The following is a 21,667-nucleotide window of genomic DNA, read 5'->3' as shown; positions in this document are numbered from 1 at the left end:
AAATTTACACTTCACTATAATCTTATTCAAGTTAAGAATTAATCACCAGATTCAACAGCGTAACTCCTTTAATTCTGTTATCCTCATTGCACATCAAAAAGAAAGTTGCTGGTTTTGCCCAGACTAAAAGAGTGGATCCTTAACCTGTGCTGGCCTAATAAGCAAGCAAACACAGCTCTGCAGAAAGCATCACAGAATCATAGAATGGTTTAGGTTGGAAAGGACCTTAAAAATCATCCGGTTCCAACCTCCCTGCCATGGGCAGGGACACCTTCTGCTGGATCAGATTGCTCAAAACCTCATCCAACCTGGCCTTGAACATCTCCAGGGATGGAGCACCCATGACTTCTACAGTTAAAACCTGAATTCACCAGAAATTTCTCATTACAAGCAAAATAAGAAGGCAAAACCTCAAAGTACTCCTAGAAACATTGATTCTCACCAAGGATCAGCACAGTAAGCCTCTCCATGATTTCACAAACACAGCTCAGCATTTATGATCAGCTTTTCCTCAGCAATGCAGGCCACCTAAGTTAAACATCCATCATGAGGCATTTATTTTTTTCAATCAAAAAATAATGGGCCACGCATTGCATTTCAAACTACTAGATTTTTACTTCTGCAAATCTAATAGCTTTCTATAAATGTACTGATTTCTAACACTGTCAAAAAAAATTGCCTCCGAATGCATTTCTCCCCTTTTCTGCAGCCTCAGAAAGTTTGTTTAAGTTACGGTACTGCAAGGCACATACAGAATCTATTCCTTTCCAACAAACAGCAGATATATTCCCTGAAATTATTTTAAAATCCTCAAAATAGTTAGAAATGCTACAAAGTTAATTTCTATTTAAAAACTGTTCCTACAGGACATGCACTTTTTTGGAAAACAAATTAACAAATATTTATAAATTAATTTTTCTTCTTTACATTTACACTGGAAATATTTGAATAATTTTTAATCTGGAAAGTACTGTATCATGTCACATTTAAGTTATTGCCTTCATTATAAATTGCATCATCTCTGGAAATCCATAAAGATACTAGACTTGAAAATAAGGTGGAGGTGAGAGACTACGTATGTAGTTTAGCCCATCAGAAAGGACTTTCACATAAAGCAATACTGTCAAAGTAAAAAAAATGAAGTTTTTGTTCAGTGGATGAGGATAATAGAAACTGATACAAGTGCGTTTGCTCAGTGTAATGCAGTGTCATTAGCAACTATTGAGAAATGGCCATTTTTCTGTCTTTTGGGCAAGCATATATTACTATAAAAGCAACTGAATTTTTAAGAGGTAGTTTTTTTTCCCATTATGCGCTTATTTATTTCAAATAAAACATAACCAAAAAAACCCCAACATTTGCCTTTGCACAAGGATTAAGTCTCAAAACTTCGTATTATATCTGATGAAGTTCAATATTTTAGTTGTCCTCAGCAGTACTGGGCTGCTTTGGAACCAGTGCATTCCAGGTTGTCTTCACAGTCAAAAGACTAATCTACCAACAGTACTGAACCCACCCCCTCCTCCTCCACCTGTAGGTCCACAACTTCCTGGAGGATCATTGTCATCAAATCCATTGGGTCGGAAAGAGCATGAGGCTGAGGCAGCCTGAAGTGCTTGTGTTCGAGCACTAAGCTCTTGCTCCTGAAATGAAAGAATAAAGACAATTGAAGTAAAAAACAACCTGAAGTCCTTGAAGCTTGTTTCTAGTAATGCTTGAAACAGCTTTTAAAGCGACATCACAAACTTATAAACTCCTAAGTCTGAATGGTTTTGTTGAACTTCAACATCCACAGACAATCTGAGATGTGTAACTTATTGAACATCAGTAAGTGCAAGTGAATCATCATTAAATACATTTAAACTTATGCTAAAATCCTATTTTATAGCAACATGGGATGTTACTAGAAGAATTAGACCGCTGATAAAAATCTAACCAAACATTAGATCTTTATATTTATATCTCACATGAATTTTAATCCTAGCAATTTTAAGATGCCCTTGCACTTCACTGCCAAATAGAAAGGTAAGACCACTAAATCAATGTTAATTGTTTAAAACACATTTTTATTCCACTCAATTGCATACAGTAAGAACGTACTCAGATAAAAGGTAAAAAGATGGACAAGCTATTTAGTCTCCATTCTGTGCAGCTTTAACTTTCAAGTGTTATTGCTATGCTAACAGTGTTTTAGCATCAGAATGTCTCAGGACCTGCACAAGTAGCAGGAACAAGAAAGCACAGTCTCCTGCCAGCTGCCTTCTCAGCTAAAAGCTCCTGTGGCTTCTTGGACATCTAAGAAGGGGATAAGCATAGTCTTTTCCCTCATTAGAGATATCATACACTATTTATGTATGGCTTTGGCCAACTAATATCATAAACCTTGCAGCAATTTCTCGTCTTCAGTATGCATTCCTCAAACTGGCCAAGAACTTAAAACATTGAGTGAAAGAAGGCAGGCATTGGGCTCTGGAAGACTGACAAGACAGACAACGAAGCTATGCAAGCTTTATTTCTTTAGGAAATAAAAGTATTCAGGTGCTAAGGCTCATACAGAAATCCTCCTTCACAAGACGCTTCACTAAATACCCCCCTAAAGGATATTTTAACAGGGTTTTGTAATTACATGGGTCACCTTGAACTGTTTCTTCTCTTCTCCACCTTCCGGTGAAAGCAAGGAACGGAGCCAAAAACCAGGAACACTGTTTGCATTACACTACCATGAAAGCACTAAACTTAGTCTTGTCCATGTGCTTTCACAGGTGCTAAAAATAGTACCTGTGGGTTTAAATTACTCTGCCCTCTTAGAAAAACACAGCCTAAATTTGAAACTATTTTACACTATTAAAAGCTGAAATTCATACTCACTTCCAAAATTATATAAAATACATTTGGAGGTCACTGTCTACACAGATATGCTGGTCATATTCCTGAAAGACAGCATTATGCTATCTCCAGCAGTATGTGGATTCTTATGCAACTGGTAAGTATGACACATCAGAAGCTAGGAAAATTTACTGGGAATAACAGAAATATGAAGAAATAGGAGAAATAAACACAAGATTTTGATTAAAATAGCACTCCTTGTATAAATGGCTTGTTTAATTGAAAAACCACACTGCAAAAGTGTTTAGTTTAGAACAGACTTTCTCTTCAAAACCAAACAGTAGGAGATTCGTTGCACTGTACCTGGAACTAGGCTGTTTTTTCTTTCTTTGGTAAAATATTTCAGGAAAACATTTGTTTTAATATGGCACAGTACCAAATCAAAAATGCGGAGTTTTCTTTACTCCCTCCTCCACTTTCATCTCTCCAGAGAACTTTTTTCTGGTAACTTAATACCTCTTAAATACCAGCATTTGAATTTTACCTAAAAAACTGTATTACAAAAGAATATCATCAGCGGATTATGCTGTATTAAATAAAAACCTTAGAACTGCAGACAAAAGGAATGACAAAATCTTACAGCAAAGAGGTTTTTGCCAGATTTAGCTAGGAATGCAATTTATTTTAGTTTGCCTTACTGCTGTTACTGGATAGCACGATGTTTGGGCACAGGCATGCAGCTGAACTACTTTACGTATTTCTTCTACTATGTAGCTTTGTACCTTCCACAACACGGGAGGCAACACTATGAGAGACACACATCACATTTGGTACAGAGCACAAGTGAGCTACAACCACAGCTTTTGTCAACTACTTAGTAGTACTGTTCAGAAGTACCCATAATGATCTGAGAATAGGATAGACCTCGGCTGAGATCTCAGCTTCATTGCTATCACATGCAAAACGTTTTCTATATCGGATGGAAGGTCTCTCTCTATATGCACACATGAAGAGAAATATGCAGCAGTGATCAAATCACCAATTAATTCAGTTTCTTGACAGGGTATTAAAAATCACACAGTGTTTGTCTGTTCAGTGCTAAAAGTGAAATTAGTTAGCAGTTTAAGATCTTTCTTACTTTATTCCTGTTCAGTAATTTGTGCCAGATGTGCCCATTTTTCTCCTTTTAAGGCATATATTGACTTAATTTAAATCTACATTAAATTTTTCCAGCCTAGCATACAGCACTGGCAGTTTGCCAACAAATATCCTTGTTTCTAAAAGAAATGTTGAATGTTTTCAGGCAGATTGTATTTATCCCAACAAATACTAAATCACATAAGTAAAACCTGATAGTCAGTACAGTTCTCTAGACTGAGCATTACGCAGAGCACCCCTCTCTGCTTTCCACTTGTTCCCAGAATGGGATTTTTAATTTGTTTTAACGGGAGTGGGAGCTACCCATATTGCAGGTTTTGTTATTTGAAGTGAAAACATTTTCGTTTACCATGTGGTAAACTGGTATGTAGTAGGAAAACAAAATCAGTAAGCTACAGAGATTTTTTGGAATGTTTCTTCTAAAAACTAAAGGCTTTACCAGGACAGAAAAGTATATTCTCAACTTGGCAGGAAAATACTAGTAGTTTAGAATTCTGAACAATAATGAAATGCAACTTTTTGAAAATACAATAACCTAATACATTGAATCACAATATTAATATTAATTTCAGAAAAGCAATAATTGAGCATTTCTAAGCAGCCTCACTTAAACTGAGAAAAGGACAAGATTGCAACAACTCTGAGATTAGTAGAAAACTACAAAGAAAGCCAATGCTGAAGAATCCTAAACCGAAAGACAACATAATAAATGAAAAAAAACCCAACAAAAGCCAAAAACTGAAACCCAAACAAAAACCTTACAGTTCGAAACATTTTTTTTGAGGACACTTGTTTTCAATTGTAAAGAAAGGGCTTTTGAGAAGCTACTAACTTGGCCTTCACTTACAAGCTGTATAAATGGCATATATGACTGCACACTATCTTTCAGCTACACGTTCTGCAGAGAAAGCTTTAGTCTGAAAGGATATCAAAAAGCAATTTTTGTGTATATACACCAAAAGCAACTAGCTTTTAAAGAATTATATTGATTTTTCACCATTTCAAGGGACAAAGCAGTATTCAAAAAGCTTAAAATAACTAACTTAGTTCAAAACCATCACCATCCCTTTAAGTACTGAAAGGCAGCAGGAAGGTCTCCCCAGAGCCTTCTCTTCTTGGTTTCTGGAATGCACTATCAGAGGATAGATTTAGAGTGGATATAAAGAAGGATTTTTTTTCAGTGAGGGTGGTGAAACATTGGAACAAGTTGCCCATAGAGGTGGTGGATGCCCCGTGGCTGGATATATTCAAGACGAGATTGGACTGGGCTCTGCGCAAGCTGGTCTAGTGGAAGATGCCACTGCTCATTGTTGGATAGATGACCTTTAAGGGTCCCTTCCAACCCAAACTATTTTATGATTCTGCTAGAACAGACATTTTTTGTGCTACCCTGTACAGTCAAGAAGAGAGGTGGCATATAAACAAAGACAGTTAGGACACAAATGGTTTAACCATACAGTCTGAAAATAGCAGAGTTCCAATTTAAACTCTGTTCTCTTGTTTAAATTTATAAAGCACCTGCAGCTATTATAACAGCTTTTCCACAGTGAGATTTAGCTTTTCTTTTCTATTTTGGATTTACCTAGTTTTCCTAATTTGACTAGTCCTAGAACTCTTAAAGGAACAGCTTAACTCAAAGTGCAACCGATAAAACACTTTCACACCATCCAAACAGCAATGCTCAAAGCAAAACATATCAAAATATAGAGAACTTCTTGGGTTTTTTGTAGCAGCAATTCAAGAGGAGACTACAGTTAGGTGAAGAACTCAGGGAATGCGTGTCTGGCAGTGCTGGCCCCATAGAGGGAGGCAGAATAGGAAGCAAAAGGAAGGTGAAACTTAGACACTAGCATCTAGTCTTCAGTGGTTTTAGTATTTGGGTAATCACAGCTGTATAAGTAAAATTTGACCCCAAATAAAAGTGTGCTAGTAAGAACACCACAAAGGAGTATAATTGTACTTTTACTATCCTTGTAATTTACTAAACACAGTGAAAGTTAGAACTGTTCAAAAAGCCTCTCCTGCATAGAATTATGAATGGTTAAGGGACACAGGGAAGCATCTCCACCAAATATTTAAACTGAAATGAAATTAATTTAAGCTATTTTCCTTTATGCTTCCTATCCAATGGTGACAACCTTACTATGAACCCTGCCTAGCAACACCAACATGGAAACAAGATTGGTGATTTTATAAGATTAATATACCAGAATATTTAAACACCAGCTTCTTTCTTTTAGACTGTCCCTTGCGAGTTTTAGGGAGGCCACTCTTCGTATATAATTTCCATCTTACCTGCAAGTACAGTTTGTTATCTTTCGTAATTGCATCCATGAGGTCTTTTTGAAGAGGAGGGTCTCCATTTAACCAGAGTCCATTTGCCGAATTGGTGTTGAAGCCACAGGTGCTATTTTGTTTTTTGTAAAATAGAACATAAGCCGTGTCCTTTGGAAATCTACTGGTAATTTTCTGGACTGACTGAAATGAGGTAAATGTCACTCTGCTGTCATTGAAGAGAAACCATTCTCTTGGCATCTCAGTGTCCAGCTCATTTTCTACAACAGTACAAGGACTCTCCTCTGCCAACAACTTATCCTGAGGAGAAACTAAAGAAAGAGCCGTAGACTGGTGGCACAGTCCTGAAGGCCCCGACCCAGTAATATTCCTAGCATATGAATAATAATGGCCACTTTCAGAGGATACACCAGAATGCACCACCACAGAGCTTAACACATAGGGCACCAGTTGTGGGCAGGTCACTTCATCAGCACCTGAGGGCTTCAGTTTTTTAGCAAGGTTTTCTCCAGTATCAGAAATCTCAACACCAACAGACCAACTTCCTGAAACTACAGCTACAGAGGATGTTGCTCTTTTGACTGGCAGTTCCAAAACAAGCGGCAGAGACACATTGTCCAAGATTTTGCGCCTTATATGACACTTTGGATCATATGAAAATCTCAAAAGAGTGAGAATGAGGTATTCCGGTTCCTCAATGATTTGCATAGTTTTCTCAGCATTTTGTAGAGAGGCACACTTTTCACAATAATACTTATTGTCTCCACTGAGGATCTCGGGTGCCAAGAAGTAATTCAGCAAGTCTGTAACTGACAGGGTGTTTTTACCTACTAGCCTCTGAGACATATCCCTACTCTCTTGAACTTTGTTGAGTTCAGAATTTGTGGTATTCTCAGAGTTTGGCTCAGTAGAAATATCTTTTATGGTTCCTTCATTCATTACTGTATCACATCCACCATTTACTTCCAAATTAAGAGGTGTTTCTCCAGCAGAACTAGTTGCTAAAGTATCAGTTTGCACCGTGCAGTCATCTTTCACTTCAGAACATTCCATACATTTTGGGCCAATATTCTCCAAGGAAGTTGGAGGACAGAAAGCCAGAGAGAGATCTGTGAAAGCTTCTTCCTTTTGAGATGTACTTTTGCAGTTCAAACAGCATATATTAGTCTTCAATTTTCCTCCAAACATCTTCTCTATCAGAGTTCTTTCTTCACTTCCCATACAAGGTGCTTCAGTAAATACTTGTGCTTTATGGACAGCTTCTTGTGTCTGAGACTCTTCATTTGTTATACTTTCAGAAGTCTTTGCTGCAGACAACGCTTTCAAGGTTCTCTCTTCTTCATGCAGCCTGAATACAAAGAAAAGTAAATCCAAGTAGCTGTGCAATTTTCCAAATAAATATTACTGCACCATTTTAGACTATTTTTTTTTGCTGTTATGCTAAAAATATAGATGATTAAGTGTCTTACATACAAAAAATCTACTTGTTATTTTTTGTGTAAGCAAGCTGAATCATACAGGTCGGTACTATACAAAACCAAGTATGAGAGAAGCAGAAACGCATTTAATGTGGGTTTCATTATATATAATAAAACACAATGGATACACTAAAAGAACTGGCAAGTATGAAAAAAAACCCAAGAAACAATGTTTATTCTTTTACTATTACATTATCTTAATAAATCAGCACTCCAGTTGACTAGCTCTGTATGTCACTTTTTAAAGAGAACAAGTAGCTATTTATCAGGTGCCAGACTATTTCCAAAGAAAGGAAAAGGTCAGGACTTTGTAGCCAAGTTAAGAAACTACAGCAAGAAAAACCAAACCAATAAAGAAACCCAAGATGGGGGGTGGGACAGGGAAAGGGGAACACTATTTCACTACTGAGATAAGTGCAACACATCATGAAGCAATATTGCTTGAGCCACATCTCAGCAAGCTGAAATTAAAAGAGGGCTACAAATAAATTTAGGTATTTTTATCTAGGCCAGTTATATTTGCTTGTTTATTAAGCTAGCAAAAAAAGCACATATATATCTCTGTATAACTTATCCGACCTGTATTAAATATGGCTGTTTTCACCACAATGAAATTCCAGATGAACAACTAAACTACTTTCAGCAACTCTGTTAATTTTACAGTGGGTCCATGACGCTAACATAAAGCACCCAGGTTTTGATTTCTAAAAATGGAACATTACTACCACTATAATCTGCTTTAAGTGATGTGCATAAAAGAAAGTGTCCAGATTTCACTACAGATTAAACCTATGAAGAATAGTGTTTCATAGACCATAAAGAAAACCAGAGACAACCAGGAATGAGGCCCAAAATTCCTGGTCTCGACTTACGCATTGGAACTGCTCAACAGTGTTATCTAACTGTAGATTCATTCCTATTAACAGCATAACTGTACCTGTCTAGCAGGAATCTGAGGTACTCTGAGCAATCCTGCTGGGATCGAGGGGTGAACCACGGTGGTCTGGAAGCCTCAAAGAAAATTCTAGGAGCATATGCCTCCCTCTGTACACATAAGAGAGGGACAGACGAGATTACTTAACACTTAAATTGGTTATATTTCAATATCAACCACTGAACTTTGGACTGTATTATTGCAGAGAAACTCTACGGTACACTAACATTTAAAGCACTTAATCAGGGAAAGAGAGCACCATTAATTTTGTAGCAGTCACCTCTAGTACAAAGATAAAAGTAGTGGATCCTGCAGCACATGTGTAATGATTGTAAACCAGATGTTATGCATAATAGTTGTGTAATATTGCTCTTGATGGCAAGCTTCAAAAAAAAAGTTATACATGTTTCTAGCACTAGCAAAATATTCTGAACATTTAACAAAGTTCACTTTAGAATTTGAACTACAATAAAATTTAGCATAAAAATCACTGCAGAAAAGCTCAGTTTCTCTTACAAAGTTACATAAGACCTGATCAAATATACAGGCTGACATTTTTTGGATTTTTTCATTTTAGTTTCTCACAGAAAAACTGTTACAACCCATATAGCAAAACAACATAAGGTCAAAATGTTTCACTCACGAAATCCAGATTTCTCTAAGTCCATCTACACCATCTGAACATTTGGAGGCAGACTCATTCCCCTACAAATATCTCATATTTATATTTTTAACACACTCATGGCATCAAGCTTGTTCCTAAATTACGGTACGTAGACCTAGGCTTAAAAAGATCAGAAGAAATAAACTGACATACCTGGGTATGTGCCAAAAATGCAAAAAGATGCTGTAGTTTTCTCATTAGTGAATTACACCCATTTAGATTCAGAGATAAAACATGTCTTCTGAAACTGGGGGGGGAATAAAAATAGACATTAGTTTCCTTGCTATATTTCTAACACAATGCAGTTATCAGATAATTATTCCAATTTTAAAGAAAGCAAAATACGTAACATTTCCCTTCCATAACTGAGTTCTCCCATAGCGCAGATGTAAACCTACTGGGCAGTAGGAACTAATAATGAAAAAAGGTTTCTTTAAACATTTAAATGTTTAAGAATTGACTACAGACTTTTTCTTTTTTTAAACAGCTTCCAGATTATAACAGAAACATCATCATAAACTTTTACAATACTGAAGGGCGCATGGACAGTGAGGAAAGAGACTTGTCTTTCAACACTGGACAGAAGGATCAGCATTTTTAACGGCTAGAATTGCAGTTTCACAGAGCTGGATGTGAACAAAGCAATTAGCAAGTGAGTGCAAGAAACCCACTCAACTCTAGCAAGCTGAGAGACCCCAGGACATGTTAATATTCCGTGAAAAACAGGAACTGCAACAGTTAATCTGCAATGAAAGAGAGTTGTTAAAAAGGACTTACTCTGTAGCCATAAAAAGTGCCTGAATAACACTGTTCATGTAGCATGTGTTTCCTAGATTAATTAGACCTGTCTTCCCAGTTTCAGATTTTCCTGAAAGTCTAGATAAACAAGATGGCAAAGAACTGGATTGAGAAGTCCAGGCACTCTGACTGAGAATCAATTTAATCTTCTCTTCAGTGGGTTTAGGCATATCCTACAAGAGAAACGTTTAACACACTTAATAGGTTTTTATATTTGTTTTTATAAAAGGTTCTGCCTTTCAGCAGTCTTATTTTCACTTGCTCTTCTACTCTCTTTCAGGGTCTTGCAATCCCTGAAAGACTAGAGGATATACCCGCCCCCATCGAGCCCTCTTTCAAAGCTTTCTTTACTCAACTCTCAGACTGCAGGGATAAGGGGCTGGTGGTCACCTTTGACCTGCATATTCACAAAATCCTTTGTGCCACCAAACCCTACCTCTCAAATTAAAGTCTTAATAGACCCCTTAAGCATCCTCTGTTCTGCTAGAGATACATTTTAATTTGACAGAGCAGGAATGTAACAATGAAAGAATAAAGTCCTGGATACTTGGACATAAATTGTTAAGGGCTTTTTAAGCATCAAAACATCTAACCGCAATACTACAGCTACAAAATCAGGCAATAATAGCCAAATGGGCTTTGTGGCAGGTTTCGGGTTTGTATTATTTCAAGTTTTTTTGGCAGTTTTCTTAAGTTCATTATGCACTTAAATATTTACCTAAAAAGGCAAATTTTGCTTTGCAAAACCAGCAAAATTCCTTTCTATCCTTTTCCCACAGAGGCATGCAGTACTGACCGCAGTATTAAGACATAGTTCTTAATAATGGTATTTTGGAGCTAGCCAAAGATTAACACCATATGCCAAGTACTCCCCAAAACCGCCTTTTCTTCCATACTATCAGAGCTCTGAACCTAGATTTAAGTTTGAAGAGTTGCAGTTTCTAGCTTGGGTTGAAATGAAATGCGTAGAAGAAACTTCACAGAAGTACACTGACACTTACACGAGGCTTAGGAAATTAAGATTATACTTTCAATAAAAGATCATGCTTCTGGCTTTTCTTATAGTCCTATTATGGACACTCAAAACAATACTTCTAGCTCATTTGAAACACAAAACTGACATTAGATTATGTGATTAGCTCTTTTCTCCTTATGGAAGTTCCAAAGAATCTATGGGATTACATCTTTCATATTTGGGAAAACAAAAGATAAACATTCCATCCTCTAAATAGTCCTAATATACCTTAATAGCTTCCAGAATGGGTTCATAAAGCTCTGGAAATCCTGAATAATGATACATCATACAGTGTATCAATTCAGTCAACTGCAACAAAAAGGCTGTACTGGAAGGCAAGCCATCTCTTTTGAAGGAGTGAACCAAATCGACCACATGTGGAACAATCTGAATGGGAAAAACAAACAAAAAGGTTGTAATTGCATTTTTTTCAGGTATTTTGTTCTACAAAAAACTTTACTGGTTTACACATGCCAAACAACAGGGGACCTTTTGTTCTTAAACAAGAAGTGGTTCAGAAACAATGACTTGAAAATCATGCATTGTTCTTCATTCATGGCAACTTTCAAACACACAATTAAATTTTCTCTTTAGCTCACATACCAAGTTCTCTAACTTTGAGCTTAGAAAATGCATGTTAAGATTCGCACACTTGAGCATTGAAAAGTACTCATCCTAAGTATATTGACAGCAAATATTTTGCTTTTGTGCCACCATTAACAGTGCAGTATCCTGTTCTAACTTCACAGATTTTTTTTGTAAAACAAGCCTCTCAATTTCACTTAAACAGAATCTAATGCTTTGGATCTGAAGCCAATGAATACATTCATGCCTCTTCAGCTCACAAGGGGGAAACTGGCTCACAGCTCCACCTAGTGAAGAAGCTAGACTCAATAAATCAAACCACTAATTTACTGTGTGCTATAAGAGCTTACCACAGATATGGCAAAGTATTTGAGGATTATTTCAGATTCATTACTATTTTACATTGGGTATAAATCAGAAATGTTTATTTCCACCTCATTCTCCTTCCTCCCTGCAGCTCTGTCTGTAAATTTAATGGATGAAACTTTTTTTAATATTAAAATTAAAACATCAAGTAGGAAGTTATTTCAATGCGGTCCCAAACAGTAGGGACTTCTCACTGTGAACCAATGTATTTTAGACACCTCTGTTTCCAAGTGATCAAAATGGATTACCTGTGAAGTGGACAGAATAATTTCTTAAAACAAATTACCTTAAAATTGTTTGCTAGTAAAGACATGAAATCCAGAACAAAAGTGATAAAAATGTAATAATTTTATCAAAGTTACAAGAATTAATATACTTCAAAACACCAAAGTACAAGGTGCCAGGTGCAAAATACTCATTTGCCCCTTTTTCAGGTAACAGTTGTTCTACAGGTATAAGGAATTGTTGCACATCTTGGAGAAACAAACCCTGCTCTTTTTATAAGCAAGATATCCACTGTTTAAAAACGAACACCAAGATTAAGTGTTTAAGGTACTTAATCAGACTTCCATCATTAAAAACAGTGTAACAGGCATAAGGCAATTACTCTGATGTGAGTTTGTGATCCCTTCAGGCCTAAGAGTCTTGGAGGCAGCTTAGAGAAAGTGTGACAAGCTGTTACTATGATAAATCTGGAAGACCCATATTTCACTTAAACATTGAGCATGAGACCAGGGAAGGTCCTGTATATCTTGCTGTATTAATATAAACAATCACAATTATACCCTCATATCCACTGCTTTAACTGGTACACGGCATTTGGAACTGTGGCCATTAAAAACTGTTATTCTTCAGTTTGCCTACGCGTACGCTGAAAAGGACAGCATAGATCTCTTAAACGGCAGCACTTCTTGGCCTCATGCCCCTACCCGAGGGTGACTAGGTTATATATAGCAGAAAATTGGTTATCTGTTTTCCCCAAATAGTTCTGTTTGAAAGTCTACTTGCAGTCCAACTTTATCAGTAGACTTCACACCACACAAAATTAATTTCCAGAAATATATGCTCACAGATAAAATACAGTACTCAAATACAACAGCCAGAATTAAGTACACACAAGGAAGGACAATGCTCATTTCTCTTTACAGATTAAGTGGTTGAACCTTGAAGTCAGAAAGCCTAGTGGTCTGTAAACCACAGAAATACAATTTTGGAACTTTAAAACAAAAAGGAAATCAAAGTGTACCAATTCTGTTACTCTTTACAGCCACTTTAAAAATCACACGAGTGACACTTCAAAGAATTAAAAATGCATTTATTTAGTAACTTACCAAATGAAAAGCTTCTGGAGAATGCTGAAAACTAAGTAACATGTGGGAAAGGACAGCAAGGGCACCAGGCCTCACTAGAGGAAACCAAAGTCGATTAAAGACCTAAAAAAATCCACATTTATTTCAGTAAACCTAGAAAATGACATTTCAGTAATACTGTAAACAGAACTCCAAATCCACAACCATTTAAAACAGATAGAATTATTACATGCAACTGAAAGCCATACACACACACATCACATTCACAGTACAAGATAATATTTGTTACTATAGAAAAGATGCTATGAAATTGCACAGCTGTTGCAACCCCCTTTCACTCTTTCATTTTGAATGTTCTTTTCCAACATACCAATTCGATCTTAAGCAAAGTGACATCAATGAGGATGGTAAATTTCTGGACTGCAGCCAGTCCTTTCAGCAGTGCAATCACCCACGTTTCCACGTGCTGAGCCAGAGGCCAGGACAACCAGTCAATCATTCTGAAAGACGAATGAAAAATAAAAAAAAATAAAACCAATGGGCCACTAACTTTAATGTCAACAAAAAAGATTCTGTGTATTACCCAGATAGTTGTACACTTACACAGACTCACAAGAACTACAGTAAGAATGTCAGGCAAGCAGCAAAATAGCTTTGAGTGTCTCAAGTCATTTAACTCTATAATTAACAATGATCTATTTAATACATTAAAAGTAAGTACACCCCCACCCAAATACATAATGATAAAAAAATAAATACCATGTATATTATTGTTACTTGTTATTTAATAACATCAACCCTGGGTTTGTAGACATTAAACTCACTTTTTTATTTTGTGGCAAATACGTAAGTACTGGAGGTGAATAAGTGCCTGTATGTGGGAACCTTCTCTCCTACAAGTTCTGCCCCAAATCTGACCAAAACCGACTGTTGAGTTTAAATTTGAAGAGGAAGCCTGTTCAACTTAACACTATATTCCTGGAAGCCAATTCAAATATCCTCAGTGAAAAAAAAAGTAAATTCTAGTAATTTTAAATGCATTGCAACAGGTGTTACAAGGATTTTGCAATAGCTATCAACAGTAAGGGGTTTATGCATGCCCCAAAGGGAAAAAATACACTACATCCAAGGAAAAGTAAAAGGTAAGGGACTTTATCTGTGCCTAGAAAATATAGCAAAATATCAGCAACAGAAAAAGTATTCTGTCCTCCTATATTAACAGACAATTTACACTGATACTTAAGGTGGACAGGCAGATTAAACAAAGAAATTCTAAAACAGGCGATATCATAAGTTAGTACCAGCTAAAACATGCAATTTAGGCTTTATTCTTTTGAGATACTTCTTGGTAATATTTTGGATTTTCTTTACTTGTTCGCAAGATCCCCGTCTTCAAGCCAAATGAGGCACCACCAATTAGGTGGAAGGATAAATTTTTCACTACGCGGGTGGTCAGACATTGAAACAAGTTACACAGGAAGGCCCATGCACCTCCATCCTTGCAGAAAGCTCTTAGCTCCATCAGACAAGGCCCTGAGCAAACACGTCTGACTTAGAAGCTGGCTCTGCTTCGAGCAGAATTGGACCAGATGACTTCCAAAGGCTCCACTCAATCTATGTAACACTATGACTCTATTCTACAATCCAGGGAAAATAAAGTCAGAAATACATTACTTCTTTACTGAAAAAGCTCCTCATAAGAGTTAATTATTTCAAGAGGCTAAATTTTAGCACAGAACTGGTTTACTTGCAATCAGTTTAACAATTACTACCAACATACACAGTTAGCAGCTATCGATCTGAAGAAAAACAATCTATACTCTTCCTGGAGATTAAAAGAGCTCCATACATACTAAAATCAGGGTTTCAGTCCTCAGACTCCCTACTAAAAAGAAAAGCAAGGTGTTTTGCAACAGCAGACACATTCTGGCCGTGTCATATTATCAGAAAAAAAATAAAAATTATACACAGCTTAAAATTTTGATCTGAAAAAATTACAGTACACACATTCTAAAATTCATATATCTTGGAAAGGTTTATCTAAAATAAGGAATCATTAACACTGCCTTTTTAACAATCAAGCACAGATCTTCCTGGGTTTCTTCCACATTACTACAAAGAAAAGCAGTTTGGAAAAAACATGGCTACAACATAATCATTGCCTTGAATTTACACAAAGTTTACTTCCACAAGATGTTAAACTGAAACATGTTTATTCAGAGCACTATTTCTACGTACCTTCTAAAACAGGGAATAAAAACGTAGAACAACACCGCTTTTGCCTGCAGAGAATTAACCTTAACCTAAAACCAGTCCCTAAACCTCGTACTCCTATAACCTTCAAACCTCCCTTCCCCCTCATTTATAGGCCTGACATATTTCAGCACTGACAGAAACACCTGCACAGGTAATTTAAGCCTAATAGCAATATATTTAGTTTTCTTAATTAACTTTTTAGATACATGAAGTGTATTCCAAGAGCCCTACATTAGAACTACTGTTCTAAGATATCCAGTTACCACATTTACACTATGTGCACTTTCAACCATAGCAACTCAAACTTCAAATGAAAAACAGTGCTTTTGGGTGGGAGCTGGGCTCCTCGTGTTTCATCCCGTTGCTCCTGTTACATGATGATGGACCATCCTGTATCATCTATGGCCAGTATAATTAACCACTGAACGGTTCAATACTACTACTATTAGAACAACGACTATCTCATTTCACTATGATTAACCTTGTAAAGAGAAGCCTCATGCTCTGTATAACTGATACAGACACAATTCCCATCCTTAAAATCTCTTTCTGCTCTTAAAAGCAGAGGCTATGCTCTTAAGAGCAGAAACAAAAGCCAGAAGAGGGAAAAGAAGTACACTTGCTGACATGCTTGAGACTGTCCTAAAACACACCTACACCTGAGATGTGGTAGGTGAAGATTAAACATTTACTTGGGTCCTGCTCTGTGGCAATGACTATTTTTAATACAAAGGCAGATATTAACATGGAACATGACGATTACGAATACAAACACAGAGGATGGGTTTTTATGTGTTTGACGAGATTAAGAGAACCTTAAAGGCCTCAAGAGGACCTTCTGCCTAATATCATCCTAAAATGAGCAGGTCTACTATCAACAGATGTATATAACAAGGACAGTATTTCTGGTATCTCTGCAACCTCAGACAGTTGATTTCTTTCACAAAAATATCTCCTTTGCCACATGAGACAAAGAACCTGGCAGCTTAGGTACAAATCCCTCAAGTGAGGGAAAAAACCCCAAACCAGAAAAATAACAGAAGATCCTCAGACTACCAGGCACACACACACACCACCCCCAGGTTTACATCTTTTACAATACTTTACTTTTTTGCCAACAGGACAAATGAGCTCATCATGTCTGGAGTTTTTCTTAGCAAAATTCTCAGTTTCTCTTAATAAAAATACTTGAGATGAAGTGTAAACAAGCACTGTACTTGTAAGGATATTGAGTAATGGCAGTCAGCTTTCTTCAAGACCTCTGAAATTGTCCCTTAAGGTAGTCATTTATCCCAGAAGAGATTCAACAATTTTCTGCTTTGCCTCATTGATGCTTCAGGTAAGGTTTCCTTAGGCAGTTGAGCCAATTACAAACAGCTCAATGATGCCAAAAAGCAAGCACCTGTTTGTAGACAAACCTGTGCCTAATATAACCCCCCACTGAAAAGATTTTATGCATTAGTCATGCAATTACAGGTTAGTTACTAATTGTGTTCAGCATGAGATGGATTGCAATGTCATGAAAGTTATCGTTAGGAAGTGAGCAACAGGTCTCTAATTTGCCATCACCAAAGCTCTGCTGACTGTCATCAGGAGACCTTGTTGTGCCTGAAGTTCTGCATCTCCTGGGAACGATGCAAGCCTGATGACAACAGAACCGGAGGCTCTCGAAAGCAAATATTACTTCAAAGAACGAGCAAGGCAAGTAAGATCACACCGCCCTCTCAAAAACAAGAGAGAAAAATCCACTGCACAGCTAGTATTAAGAAAGAGCGCTTACCTGATAATAACAGCTTCTATTACACCCAGAGCTCAGCACTGCATGACCTCCCTAAGCAGAGGCATACAGAGAAGCCTTTCTAAAGCTACAATTACACAACCACATGGTGTTGAAGCACGTAATACAACATAAATGTTAAAATTACACTAACATGAAAATTAATCACCAGCACATTACCAGCAAATTATTAGCATATACAAATCCTTCTGAATTTCCCAGCTTTTAATTTTAGATGAGACACAGCTTTGTTAAAATCAGTTCAGTCAAACAGATTCTTTTAAAGTCTATAAACAACATGTCTTACCCCAAATTACAATATCAACGCTGTTTCTTCTCATTATGTTTTCAAATGAAATATGACTTCTCAATTTAATGTAAATGCGAGGAATAGTTTTTTCAGCATAAATAAAACTCAATAGTTCACTAAGAAATGCAAGTGCTACTCCAAATGAATGTGTACTACACTACACTCAAATGGATGTAGTTAAAAAAAATAGCAGACGTAACATTTTTTTAATTGAAACACTTTCTAGAAGTTTGGGTTTTTTTAAAACCATACAAATTTCTAACAGTCTCCTGTTTAACAGCTTTTCTTATTTTTCTGCCCTTCAGTGCTAAATAACAGCTTCTGCCACAGGTTTCAAAAAATTTATTCAAAGCTCAAGGTCTTAAACTTTCTCCCATTACCACCTTTCTTGGCACCCCTATAATTCATATATCTGAAAACACTAACCAAAATTGCAATGTGAATCAGTCTGTTAATAGCACTAATTTCAGTGTTTACTCATGTTTAGATTAGTGATAAGCAGCATAACATGCAATTGTTTTTACACCATTCCTATTCTTCTGTTACTCATAGAACACAAAAAAAGCCCTGGAGGCTTGAGTAAAGAAATAAATGCTGTCCCCTGTGAATCCTACTAAAAAGTCAAAGACATCAACAGAAACAAAACCTCAAAACTACGCAGTAAAATAATTTCTAACCACCTCCTCTCTTCAGGGGAGGAGACAGTGGGCAAGACAATCACATGAGAGCACTACTCTGCTTCTTGAAGAAATAGAAAGGTCCATCTTCTGAAAACAAGCCCTTGTTCCTCAGCTTGACTTTAAACCCCATGAAGTTTCCTATTTATGGCATCTCCCATAAGGCAAGAAATCTAAACACAAGATGTCATCTAAAAGGAACACAGCTGGTTTCCTCTTAGTATTTATTCAGCCCTTTTCTTCATCCACCCCAGCAAAGTGTGAGAAAAGCCACTTTAGCAATGAAGGCAGCAACCTGAAGCTAGAACCATGAAAGTAGCATCCACAGAGTCATTAACACATTACCTTAATACACTGAACAGCACAATTTATAATACCTTTTTAGAAGTGTGGGGGCTTTTTATAGTTCTTGTTTGTCTTTAATGGACCCTAAGTGATAAATCTTAAAAAAAGCCAAAAAATAAGAAAGAGACATTTCCCTCCCCTTTAGAGTAAAATACAGTACCTGCACAGAGCTTGTGTCATACTTGCATCTTTCACATTTGGATCTGTAGTAAGGCTCCTGATGAGTACTGTAATCATCTGTAATGGTATGTGCTGCACAAGACTCGCCAGTGCAACTGAAGGTTCAAATGAAGTATCTGTAAATAGTTGAACATGACAACATAAGAAACTAAAAAGAAAATTCATCAGCAAAAAATATGCTTTATCTTCTTATCCTACAACTTCACTATAGTTATAAAGTTTTGAGGCAATAACTCTATCCTACATCTAATATTCTATCATCACAAACAAAAACAAAATAAACAAGTCCTATAGGATTAAGGACAGCAAACAGCACTTAATTACAGACTCCTCTTGTTCATCTACTACCCATGCAAGAAAGTGACAATCTGCCAACTTTCTCCTCCACAGAACTGACAAGTGAGGTGATTTTTTTTCGTAAAAAGAAGTACCATCCAAGTGTTTATTATACTTGATGTTAAACCTAAGGATCCAATGCAGCTGTTATCTCCCACACCCTATCTTAGCAACTGTCTGCTAAGCAGCTACAGCAAAACATTAAGTTAAGCTTCCCAGGTGCCTCAACAGCAAAGGCACTTTACAAGGTAAACCAATACAATATTTCATAAATTTCTAAGGCCAGAAAGGGCCTATTTACACTTGCATCTACAATACTCAGACAGCAAAACCTTCCTATAATACTTGATTTTTTAAATAAATTACTCCAATATACTCCAATTTTTATACTTTTTTTTTTACACACACACACACTGGTTTTATAGACTAAACAGTTCCAAGGTACCCCTCTGGAGGGAGCAAGGTGGAAAAGCAACTTTTGATACCGAATGTGTTAGTTTCTCCCTGCCAGGACACCCCAAAACTCTGTTCCCGTGTATCATTTAAAGCACTGCAACTGGAGTTTTCAAAAAAAAAAACCAAACACACAGAGCAAGTACTAAACAAATCACCATTCCCTCTCCAGCTTTTTTTTATTTTTGGGGAATAAAGAGCGACTGTGCTCTCTCAACAGAGAAAAAGCTGCATTTTTTGAGTATCTGGGCAAGGAATTGCTAATGTCAACAGACAGAAAGCTACACTTTTTGAGCACCTGGGCGAGGAAGTGCCAATGCCAACCCAAGAAAAGCTGAATTTTTTGAGTACCTGGGCAAGGAAGCACCAGAGCCAATGGGCAGAAACCTGCATTTTTGAGTACCTGAGCAAGGAAGCACCAGTGCCATAGTAACACCTACAAAGCTACAGGTTCGGCTGGCTGATCCCCTCAAGTGCCCGTGTTATTTCACACCCTCCCCGCCTCCCGGCTGCGCTCACCGGCGGCAGAGATGACAGCGAAGAGCTCCTGCAGGGATGGCAGCAGCGTGTCGGGCTCTGCCTTCCAGACGCTGCGCAGCAGCCCGCTGACCTGCGTCACCTGCGAGACGTAGAGGCGCAGCTCGGCCTCCCGGCTGCCCTGGCTTTGGAAGTGGGCGATGCTGCGCACCAGCTGCTGGCAGAAGGCGAGGGAGAGCTTTCTGCCGCGGGGCAGGCACTGCGGGAAGTCGCCCAGCAGCTGGCAGAGGCGGGCGCAGAGCGGCGGCGGCGGCCGCTCGCAAACCAGCCTCAAAGCCTCCACCTGCAGCAGCTCGAACAGCTCCAGCACCGAAGGGCAGCTCATGATGAGGCGCAGCCCGGCTTGGATGTAGTCGAGGATGGCGGGGTCGCGGTTGCTCAGGTCGCCGTAGCCGCGCTGCAGGAGGCCGAGGACGAGCCCCCGGTTGAAGAAAGCCTCGAACTCGGCGCGGTGGTAGCGCCCGTAGGCTTCGAGCACCTGCCGGCCCACCTGCCGCTGGAACGGGTCCGGGCCCTGCAGCAGCAGCCGGGTGCTGAGCGCGAACATGGCGCGGCACTGCGCCTGGCTCAGAGGCGTCTCCGCCGACTCCACCACCCGCCGCACGATCACCCGCTTCAGCGGCAGCGGGTGCGACGAGCTCACCAGGCCCTCCAGGATCTTGTCCATCGCGGATGACACAGCCGGGCGGCGGCGGCGGGGAGCCGGCACAGGCCTCGGCGGAGGCGGCGGCCACCGCCTCCCCTCAGCCCTTCCCGCGCCCCCGCCCGGGCGGCAACGGCGGCCGCGCTGCCCGCCCGGTGCCGCCCCCCTCCCCCAACACCGACCCCGGCCGCAGCCCCGCACCGACCCGGAAGGGGAGCGGCGGAAACAGGAAGCCGGGCGGGCACGGCGCCTGCGCCAGCCAGGCGAGGTCGGGCCGCCTCCCCGCGGCGGCGCCGGCCAATGGGGAGCGGCGGAGGGCGGGGCGATGTGCATGGGAGTGGGCGGGGTTAGCGGAGTGGGCGGGGCTATATCAGTGGGCACGGGGCCGTGAATGGAAGGGGGCGGGGCTTGAGGACAGGGCGAGGAGCCGGGAGTGGCAATGGGCGGGGCTATAGGAGTGGGCGGGACATGGAATGACGTAAGCGGTAGGGGCGGGGCGAGTGGAGTGGGCGTGGCTTAGGGTATTGGAGTGGGCAGGGCGGCTTGACCGAGGGAGTGGGCGGGGCTACTTGAGTGGGCGGGGCTTGAGGCGGAGCAGTGGGAATTACTAGTAGAAGGCGGGGTGGGGCGGTGCCTGCATCACAGGGGAGGGGCAAGTTTAAAGCTTCTGGTTTTCCTTCTTTTCCCGCCCATGGGAAGTCCAGCTGGTGGTTGTGATTGTGTC

The 21,667-nt window shown here is 39.1% G+C and overlaps 1 protein-coding gene across 1 annotated transcript; it reads right to left on the bottom strand.

Annotated features, from left to right (window-relative positions):
- Nucleotides 1-1,280: 1,280 nt before the first annotated feature.
- On the bottom strand, nt 1,281-21,067 carry USP38 (ubiquitin specific peptidase 38). Its single transcript, XM_069855293.1, has 10 exons — nt 20,283-21,067; nt 18,955-19,090; nt 13,800-13,929; nt 13,451-13,552; nt 11,397-11,555; nt 10,133-10,326; nt 9,509-9,602; nt 8,695-8,801; nt 6,280-7,627; nt 1,281-1,643 (listed from the first exon to the last, which is right to left on the bottom strand). The coding sequence occupies exons 1-10, from the start codon at nt 20,965-20,967 to the stop codon at nt 1,482-1,484; spliced, it is 3,117 nt and encodes a 1,038-aa protein (XP_069711394.1). The 5' UTR covers nt 20,968-21,067; the 3' UTR covers nt 1,281-1,481.
- Nucleotides 21,068-21,667: the final 600 nt, after the last annotated feature.

The sequence above is a fragment of the Phaenicophaeus curvirostris genome, chromosome 4 (genome assembly GCF_032191515.1).
Source record: "Phaenicophaeus curvirostris isolate KB17595 chromosome 4, BPBGC_Pcur_1.0, whole genome shotgun sequence".
In the NCBI taxonomy this organism is placed as follows: Eukaryota; Metazoa; Chordata; class Aves; order Cuculiformes; family Cuculidae; genus Phaenicophaeus; species Phaenicophaeus curvirostris.
This window is presented reverse-complemented; position numbering and strand designations above follow the sequence as displayed.